Source organism: Vitis vinifera, chromosome 19 (assembly GCF_030704535.1).
Source record: "Vitis vinifera cultivar Pinot Noir 40024 chromosome 19, ASM3070453v1".
Taxonomy (NCBI): Eukaryota; Viridiplantae; Streptophyta; class Magnoliopsida; order Vitales; family Vitaceae; genus Vitis; species Vitis vinifera.
Window position 1 is genome coordinate 20,315,129 of NC_081823.1, and position 10,325 is coordinate 20,325,453.

The 10,325-nt window shown below is 35.3% G+C and overlaps 2 protein-coding genes across 2 annotated transcripts; one reads left to right on the forward strand and one right to left on the reverse strand.

Annotated features, from left to right (window-relative positions):
• Positions 1 to 1,400: 1,400 nt before the first annotated feature.
• Positions 1,401 to 4,742, forward strand: LOC100258761 (disease resistance protein At4g27190). Its single transcript, XM_002262592.3, has 2 exons — positions 1,401 to 1,530; positions 1,663 to 4,742. The coding sequence occupies exons 1-2, from the start codon at positions 1,401 to 1,403 to the stop codon at positions 4,740 to 4,742; spliced, it is 3,210 nt and encodes a 1,069-aa protein (XP_002262628.3).
• A 1,397-nt stretch (positions 4,743 to 6,139) lies between these two features.
• Positions 6,140 to 6,889, reverse strand: LOC100263925 (probable glutathione S-transferase parA). Its single transcript, XM_002262571.3, has 2 exons — positions 6,563 to 6,889; positions 6,140 to 6,457 (listed from the first exon to the last, which is right to left on the reverse strand). The coding sequence occupies exons 1-2, from the start codon at positions 6,887 to 6,889 to the stop codon at positions 6,140 to 6,142; spliced, it is 645 nt and encodes a 214-aa protein (XP_002262607.1).
• Positions 6,890 to 10,325: the final 3,436 nt, after the last annotated feature.

The following is a 10,325-nucleotide window of genomic DNA, read 5'->3' on the forward strand; positions in this document are numbered from 1 at the left end:
GATGTAACATATTAAGATTCATTTATTTACATTTCTTGTGGTTTCCCTTACTCTCTAATATGTATTAATTACTCATTCACCCATATCATTTTCATTGTATATGACTTGGGTACATTAGGAGTTGCATAAAGGATACAAGTTATGGGTTCCTTGTAAGAGATAAGTTGTTTATAATTGATTCATGAATTTGGACAATCTAGTAGAAACTGTAGTGCACTATCTTTTAATTGGAGGGATGACTTATCTTGACCGTTGGGATGAGTTTCTCATAGTGAGTGCACTAGTGTATGGTTACACATTGATGAACAGGACCTGCAATGGATCATGATGTAAGGTTATTAGTTGTCATAATTCACTAGTATGTACCACACATTATATGGTTTGGAATTGATATGGGAACATTTATATCTATGTATGAATTATTTTTTCTCTAGATCTAGTTATATATCTAAATGGTTTTTGAAGTCATTTCCGCTTAAATTGTTTTCTAGAGAAGCTTAGGGTAGATTCATGCGCACCCTACTAGATCCAGAGCCAGATAATGGAGTAATTTGGGTTCCTAGTAGTTGCCCTATTGGATCATTAGTTTTTTAGATTGTATTGGATATATATATATATATATATATATATAGGTTATTTCAAGTCATCAGGACATGGTTATTAAACTAACATGTGATCAATATAGTAGTAAATTTTTATATTTCTTACTTCGAGACATATGATGATCATGTGCTACACTGTGCATTGTAATCCCTAAATTTTGGTTAATGAGGTGTTTAGGACACAAACCTTAAATAAATAAATAAATTATGGAAATATTCTTCTTGCTAAGCCTTCAAAGCGATTTAGAATATAAAGCTAGCCTTATTTGATAACTACTTTAAAAAACAGTTTTTTTAATTTTTTAGAACAAAAAAGAAAAAAAAAATAGAAAAATATGTTTGATAATAAAAATGAAAAATAATTTTTTGTTCTTAAAAATATAAAAAAGGTATTATTAGAGAACAAAAATAATTTTTTTGTTCTTAAAAATATAAAATAATGTATTATTAGAGAACATTTTAGTTTTAATTGTTTTAAGTTATTTTCACTTATTTTATTCTAAAGATTTTTATAAAAAGAATTATACAAATATAAAAAATGAATAAAAACAAAATATTGTAAATAAAAGTTATTTTAAAAACATATTTGAAAAAAATAGAAAATAAGTTAAGAAGATTTTAAGTTCCCAAAAAGAATTTTGTTTTACAAAATATCATAAAATAATTTTTTAAAACTATTATTAAAAACTCCTTGACAACCACTTTTGAAAACACTTTCTAAAACAAAGCCTAATTCTCAGGTTTGGTAAAGAACCATGTGTGCTGATGCTGAATTTAGTCGCCCGGAGCAGCCTCGTTATGGTTGGGACGGCCAAAAAGTTGCCTAAGGTTAATATAGCAATAGTTGGGTCCAGCCGAAAGCCCTACCGGCCGGCCTGCACTGCAGAGGACATGGTGGATGGAAAAATCGAGAAGAATATTGTCAAAGGTTGACGGAAAAAACAAAGAGCAGTGAAAAAGGAGCAGACAACTACACCACACAAAATTGCATTCTCTTCATTTTCTTCCTTCCTAAACTTGTTTTCGCATTCCAAAGTTTGTCTTGCTTATCTTTTACCAGATTCTGCCATGGAATTTGTGACTGCAGTACTGGGTACTTTAATTGCGGATGCTTGTCCACGTCTCTGTGGCTATGTTTATTCTAAAATTCGGAATTCATTCAGATTTCAGTTGAATTTCAATGATCTCGAAAGCCATATGAATCTTCTAACAGAATTAAGGTCGCAGGTGGAAACGGAACTTGATGAATCGGTTTGGACCACCCAAGTACGAGGGTGGCTTCTAGAGGTTCAAGGGATTGAGGGGGAGGTGAACTCCATGAATGGAAGCATAGCAGCCAGAAACCAAAACTGTTGTGGAGGCATCTTAAATCGTTGTATGCGTGGTGGGGAACTGGCAGAAAGGCTCAAGAAGGTTCAGAGAATTCACAGCGTGGGTATGAGCATGGTGGCTGCAAATCGTCGTGAAAGACCAGCGGAGCATATCCCAGATCTAATGACTGAAGATCAGACCACAGAAGTGGAGCATATTCCAGGACCATCAGTTGAAGATCAAGCAACAGCAGTGGGGCATATCCTGCGTCCATCCATAGAATATCAAACAACAGCAGTGGAGCACATTCCTGCGCCATCAATTGAAGATCAAACAACAGCATCGCTCATTTTAGCGAAACTTATGAATCTGCTGAATGATGATGAAGTAGGGAGGATTGGAGTTTGGGGTATGGGGGGAGTGGGAAAAACAACCCTGGTAAAGAACTTGAACAACAAGCTTAGGAATGATTCTTCAACACGACCTTTTGGCATTGTTATATGGATTACGGTGTCCAAGCAGTTGGACTTAGCGAGGATCCAAACACAAATAGCTCAGAGAGTGAATATGGGAGTGAATATGAATGAAAGCACTGAGAGTGTGGCTAGTAAATTGCATCAGAGGCTGGAGCAGCAAAACAAGTTTCTGCTTATTCTTGACGATGTTTGGGAGGAAATTGCTTTGGATGCTTTAGGTGTCCCAAGGCCTGAAGTTCATGGGGGATGTAAGATCATATTGACGACTAGATTTTTTGATGTTTGTCGGGATATGAAGACAGATGCAGTATTGAAAATGGATGTCCTAAATGATGTAGAGGCATGGGAATTGTTTTGTCAAAATGCAGGCACGGTAGCCACCTTAGAACATATTAAACCTTTAGCCAAGGAAGTTGCCAGAGAATGTGGTGGTTTGCCTTTGGCAATAATCGTCATGGGGACATCTATGAGGGAAAAGAAAATGGTTGAACTCTGGAAGGATGCCTTAAGCGAGCTGCAAAACTCGGTGCCCTATAATATCAAAGGAATCGAGGATAAGGTTTATAAGCCCTTGAAGTGGAGTTACGACTCATTAGGTAATAATATCAAATCTTGCTTCCTGTATTGCTCTCTATATCCTGAGGATTTCTCTATTGAAATAAGAGAACTTGTACAATGCTGGCTGGCCGAAGGTCTCATAGATAAACAAAAGAACTACGATGATATACACAATAGGGGAGCTGCTGTAGTTGAATATTTGAAAGACTGTTGTTTGTTGGAAGATGGTCACCTTAAGGATACAGTGAAAATGCATGATGTAATTCGGGATGTGGCAATATGGATTGCAACATCCGTGGAGGTTAAATATAAATCCCTTGTTCGATCAGGAATTAGTTTGAGCCAGATTTCAGAGGGTGAATTGTCAAGGTCTGTCAGGAGAGTATCTTTCATGTTTAATAGAATAAAAGAGCTACCTGATGGTGTTCCACTGTGTTCAAAGGCATCAACATTGCTTCTACAAGACAATCTCTTTCTTCAGAGAGTTCCCCAAGGATTCCTGATAGCATTTCAAGCGCTCAAGGTCTTGAATATGGGTGGAACCCAGATCTGCAGATTGCCTGACTCCATTTGCTTACTTCATCAACTTGAGGCTCTTCTTTTACGGGACTGTTCTCATCTTCAAGAAATACCTCCACTAGATGGGCTTCAAAAACTACTAGTGCTTGATTGTTGTGCCACTCGCGTCAAGGAATTGCCAAAAGGGATGGAGCGATTGAGTAACTTAAAGGAATTAAACCTATCATGCACGCAGTACCTGGAAACTGTACAAGCTGGAGTAATGTCAGAGTTGTCCGGTTTAGAAGTTCTAGACATGACAGATAGTAGTTACAAATGGAGCTTGAAAAGAAGGGCTGAAAAGGGAAAAGCAGTGTTTGAGGAGCTAGGATGCCTAGAGAAGTTAATTTCTGTATCAATTGGTCTGAACGACATCCCATTTCCGGTCAAGAAGCATACCTGGATACAAAAATTGAAACGCTCCCAATTTCTTATGGGCCCAACTGATTGCGAAATTGATAAAACAACCAAATTCAACGAAAGGCAGGTGATCTTCATTAGTCTTAATTATCTCTCAAAAGAATGGGATATTCTGTGGTGGTTAACCAATGCAACTTCTCTAGCTTTGATTTCTTGCAGTGGACTAGATAAAATGGTGGAAACCTTAGCAATGAAAAGCGTTCATTGCTTTGGTTGCTTGAAATCACTTACTATCAGCCACGCTCAAATCACCTTTGGGCCGGAAGAAGCATGGGGTGCCCGAAATGACCTACTGCCAAATATGGAGGAGCTTAAACTTAAGTATGTCCTTGGACTAAAGAGCATCTCAGAGTTGGTTGCTCGTCTTGGACTCAAACTCTCAAAACTTAGAGTACTTAAGGTGTTTGATTGCTACAGTTTGGATTATCTTTTCTCCTGCATTGATTTTTCTCAAACTCCAAACCTTGAAAACCTGGAAGAGATCGGATTAAGTTGCTTATACCTGGATGATCTATTTGTATACGGTTCAAGACAGACCTCAGTTCCAAGTCCAGTTGCTCCAAACTTGCGGAGAATATACCTGGATGGTGTCGAAAATCTGAAGACTTTGGGCAGGCCAAAAGAGCTATGGCAGAATCTGGAGACTTTTCTAGCCTCGGAATGTAAAAGTTTGAAGAAGCTACCTCTCAATAGCCAAAGTGCAAATACCCTAAAAGAAATAAAAGGAGAATTGTGGTGGTGGAATCAATTGGAGTGGGATGATGATGATACCCGGTCCAGCCTCCAGCCTTTTTTCAATGAGCGGGGTGCACCCTAAACAGATGCTGAGCTGCCTATTGGGCTGTTGGGTGCAGATAGAAGCGAAGGGAGCAACATAAACAAGGTAAAAAGGGACGGTTTAAACAGGGATACCTTTTTTTCTTTTTTATTGAGTCGCTGCATGGATTGATCTTTCTGAAACAAAGACTGTTTACAAGTATCTTAAATATATATAGCTGCTGCTCCTGCAGATAAAACAATAAGGAAAATACCTTCTTTTGAGCTTTACGCTTAGATGGAACCTCCTCCGAGGCTTTGGAATTTTCTCTTATAATATTTTCTTACCATTGTTTTTACCTGCTACAAATTGGATTTTCATTCTAATTATACTAATATTGCTTATATGGTTTAACATAGGACTTCAAAAGAACTTGGCAATGGCAACCTTGCTGTGATAGGTAAGGCTTTCTTTGCTTACATGTCTCCTCTTTTTGATCTAATTTATGTCCCTGACTTATCTGGGTCCGTATTTCTAATGTAATTTCGATTCCTTTCTTATTAGGAGGCTGGACACTGCGTGTTATTGGTAAGCCAGACCTCAAAATTCCAACTCAGTTTGAGCCTTCTGAATTCAAGAGCTTTTTGTTCACTTTCTTTTATTTTGACATTCTTTTTTGTTAATTAGGTGTTTTACCTTGCATTGCAGCTACATTTACTTGGGAGCCAACATCATGGCTGCCAAAATTGGAAGCAATGGTAGTCAACAGAGTAGAAAACAATTCAGCGTGAATTCTAAGTCACGGGGAGCACAAATAAGCCCGGAAGAAAATGTTTGCAGAGGGATAGTTCTTCATGGGCTTGAAATTAGCATTTGGCAATGTTGACCGCTGAAAGAAGCTTCCAGTTTTTGAAACCATTTATCTTTCTCAGTTTGCTTATTTATATATATTAGTATTTGTAAATATCTTTATCCTGGGATATCAAAATGCTTCAATCACCTTACTACGTGCTTATATCCATCTTCCCATGAGTTAGAGGTTCTAATTCCGTCAATGGGTTTTGTTCTTTTCTATAGATGAAAGAATAGTTCCAGAAAGCAGAAAATGACATACATATTAGAATGGAGGGCACATTGATAAGTTGCAGATACAAACACCCAGGTAGGTAATTTAATGCTATGGTTGGTTCTCAAAGTTTACAATTGAGCTGTCTCTTCCAGTGAAATACAATCATAAAAGGAAAATGTGCTGGCTTCTGATGGATGAGCTAATTATTATATGTTAGGTGTATTTAGCCCAGACCTTAGAGGAGTTCAATGAAATTAACCCTAAAAAGCAACCAATAAAAAGTTTGTTTATTAAAACAAAAGCACTACAAATGCAAAATGGGAGAACAAATTGGTAGAGAGGCCTGTCATCATCTATATATCATTGATATATTTGCTAGGTAAATGTCTTATATTCCCATTTTCTTCTTAAACTCCACCACCGATTCATAGATTTTGTGTGGGTGAGGAAGAGAGCTGGACACAAACTCCTCCTCCATACACCTTTTACCCCATGTCACTATCTTTGGACACTCTGCTTCAATGCTGAAGTTCCCAAAAGTCTCTAACGTGTAGGTCCAGCAGTGCAGTGGGAGTAAAGCGATGTCCAGAAACCCCAACTTCTCACCCCCAAAATAAGGTTTTGATTTAAGCTCTCCTTCCAACAGCTTCAAAGTTTCTATGAATTCTTTCTTGGCTGCCCATAGTTTCCTGTCAGGTGGGAATAGCTGCATTGCAATGAATGCATTTCTTTAATTAATGTTATTTGTACAATGGCGCTTATAAGAAAGGAAGGAAATTACCAAAAAGAAAGAAGGATATTGAAGCGCCACCTTATTGTCAATGAAGTGAGCCCAGAACTTGGCTTGAGCTCTTTGGTAAGGATCAGATGGCAGAAGAGGAAACTTATCCTTCCAAAGCCCATCAATGTATTCCACTATTATCAAGGACTCGCATATGGGCTTCCCATTGTGAATCAAAACTGGAATTTTCTTATGAACTGGGTTCATCTGCAAGAGCAGAGAGCTTTTACCCTCCATCAAGTTTTCTTCTTCTTTCCCTTCATGCTCTATCCCTTTAGCTGCAAAGGCGAGTCTTACCCTCATCCCATAAGGGCTTGGCAAGAAATCTAAAACAACTATCTGGTCATTGTTTGCCATTGCTACACACAGATGAAGTACTGGATCGATATGCTATATATGGCTTTTGCAGGGATGGTAAGAGTATTTATAGCACCTTTCTGCATGCTAAGGATAATTAATACTTTGGTCTATTGTCTTGTGGCTGTGTTATACTTACGTCACAAACATTGACTTTATCTTCCAACTACTCTGCGTTGGCCCCTTCCAAATTGCTTCCTCAGGTTGTATAGCCTCAACCTCTTTCCTAATTCCATGCCCATGTCACTTCTTATTCATGCTGGAAAGAAACTTCATCGGCTAATATATAATAGACATTGATTATCTAAAGATCTGCATGTCCACCTAATTGCTAATCTGGTTGTGTTTTTAATTGCATGACTAAGTCACTGCTTAGCTCAGGATTTGACCATGCCATATATACTCCACCCCCCTCCCCCGTTTAGGTCAAAGTTTTCAATATATTTAGCTCATATATAGACCTTTCCCTTATGGTATTTTATAAAAAAAAAACTCTATTTAAATACATTTTTTCCTTTTACAAAATATTAGACAAATAGAGTTAGGTTAGCTAGAGAATGAATAATTATTACCACATTTCTTGGATAAGAAGTTTCAATTAGATTTTCTTTAATCAAATTATGTCACCTTTGGAATCCTTCATATAAATTAAATGTCGATTTCTGGTGTAATTTTTTTATGATTGAAAATCTAGCAAAATATTCTAGAATTTTCTATATGTTGAAAAATAATGTAAGGCAAACATAGCTAAAATTAAAGTTTTGGGACAATGTTAAGCAAATGTTTGTTTGTATGTTTGTTTTTAATTAAGTCAAGAAGCAAATTGTATTAAAGTTTTAAGTCTATTCACTTTTTAACTTATTCCTTTTACTGAAACATTTTTTTTTTCTTCTTTTCGGATGTTCATTACATTAAAAATAGAAACAAATAAAAGAATTTACGTTACTTTGGCCAAAAAATAAAAATAAAAAATCATTTATAGATTTTTTTTTTTTTTTGCCTTCCTTTATTTTTTAAATTAATTCTTGAAAAAAAAAAATATTTCAGGAATTAATTTTTTTTTTAAAAAAATTCATTTGTTGTATTAGAGAAATTTATAAATTTATATTTCATGTTTTTATTAAAAATATAAATAAATGTGAGCATTTCATTAGATTGACAATTTTAGACAAAATTTCTAAGTGTCTTTTAACTTAGTTTCTCCAAATCCTCTTCAGGCTACTTGCTTTAAGAAGATCAAGTTATTGAAATTGTTAAGGGACCAAAGTATGTAGCTGAGGTTGAGTTGGATAAAATTGAATCAACCATGTCTTTCAAATTGTGTTTTTTTCTTAAAATATATTTTTTGAAGTTAGGGAAGCTTGGGAAGTTTTTTTTTTTTTTCTAAGTATTCAATATGTCATTTTTCAAGATCAATTTGGCTTCAAGTTAGATCGATTTAGGTTTCTATTTTTTTTTTTTTTTATCTTATTTCATTCATTGGATCAAGGGTTTCTTTTCACTTAAAAAGCAAAAATTGCTTCCTGAAATAGGAGAGTCACCAGCAGTCGTTCCCTTGTGTGCTTTCTTCTTCTAACCTTATTTAGAGTGTTTCGTTGTCAAGAAAATCTCATTTTCTTCTTGATTTTTAAGTTGTTTTTAGTTATTTTCCTTGAGGAAAAAAAAAGGTTGATTCCTTCGTTCATTCATCTCCTAATTTCCAAACTATTTGGGTTTTGGTGAAAACCTATTTTCTTCTTGAGTGAGCTTCAAGAAAATGTCGATATCAAGCTTGGTGAGGATGTTGAGTATGTTTCAGAAGATGAAGGTATGCAACTGAAATGTGAAGGTGTTGGCCAAGTAGTCCGTGAATGATTAGAGTACTTGAGTTAAGTAAATCCTTATACACATTGCTTGTTCTTCATGGTGGAATTTTTTATCAGTTGTAGGCCTATGGTTTTTAATCTCTTTGGAGGTCTTTCACGTAAATTCTAGTATCACTGTCTCTCTTTTTCTTATTCTACTCCTTGATGTATTTTCAGTTTTAGTTTTTCATTTAATAATTATGGATATAAGTTGAATAGAAGAACAATTAGGTGTGATCTTAGTTGGATATCCTAGATATATATATTTTTTGGATAGAGTTATTCAATAGAAATGAAAACTTGTGTTAATGAGAAAATTTTCTTATGAACTATGTTGGGGAGTGTTAATGCATTCGCATATGACTTACATTTGAAAATTGTTGGGAGAGTATTGTTGCATTCATGCTTGCATTTAATCTTTACTTTATATTGGAAAGTATTTGAAGAGAAAAGGAAAAATTGTGAAAAATTCTAAAATTATATAATTTGTGTTGGGAGATCTTTTAAATTGATAAATCCATATGAGTGACATGGTTATTCCTCTTATATAAAAGTTAGATTGACTCATAATGATCTTAAAAGAATCAAGAATTATTCATGTCCATGGGTTGATTGATGAGCATGATTTTGAGTCTTTGCTAAATTGATTTGATTAGATAAGCTAAAGAAGATTAACAACATATCTTCTAAGTGAGTAAAAGTTTATTGTTGGAGCTTGTGGTTATATAAAGGGTGAGTAATGCTCTTTATAGTCTAAATGCAAGCTTATATCTATCTAGTAAGTATTAAAGAGTGAGCAAAGTCACCCAGAATCTCCTTAAGTCTTTGAGCTTTTTTCTTCCTTGATTGTTTGCCCTCTCTTTTAGTAAAAATAAAAACAGAAAAAAGAAAGGAAAGAAAAAATTAGGTTTCCCATAATGATTATGACACCTTAGTAGTGCTTCAAGAGTAAAAAGCCTCAATTGGAAGATTGGGACATCTCTTATGTTGTAAAGGCCAACTTAGTGATCCTCAACTCAAAACATTTATCTTGTGTAGCTTATGTTCATGTAATCATCAATATTTTAAATGAGAAAGCAAGTGAATTATGTGTATTTGAAGGAATATGGAAAAATCGTATTATTCTCTAGGTGTGGATGTGTGTTCTTGAAAATGATTGTTGGTTCATGGATAGTATAGGCTTATAAGTGTTTCATAACCTTGCTTGTCCAAAGCAAAACCTAACATCAGATTAAAGCGTAAATCTGGAACATGCCTTACATCTTCCAATGTCAACTTACACCCCATAATATTGGTTTCAAAGCAAACATCACCCATCCTTATAATCCTAGAGTGACTAGAGTTTCCCATCTTGATTGTGCCAAAGTCTCAAACTCTATAGTCATAAAACAACTCGAAGTGAGGAGTAGCATGATACGAGGTTGCAATGTCTACAATCCACTCAACTCATTGCTCATCTACATGCAAAAACTCATTTGAGAGCACTAAAACTTCATCACTATTGAACATAATGGTTGTGATATTCTTATCATTCTCTTTTTTCTTATTCTACCTATTTTGTTCCCTTTTCCAAATCCGACAATTTCTTTTCA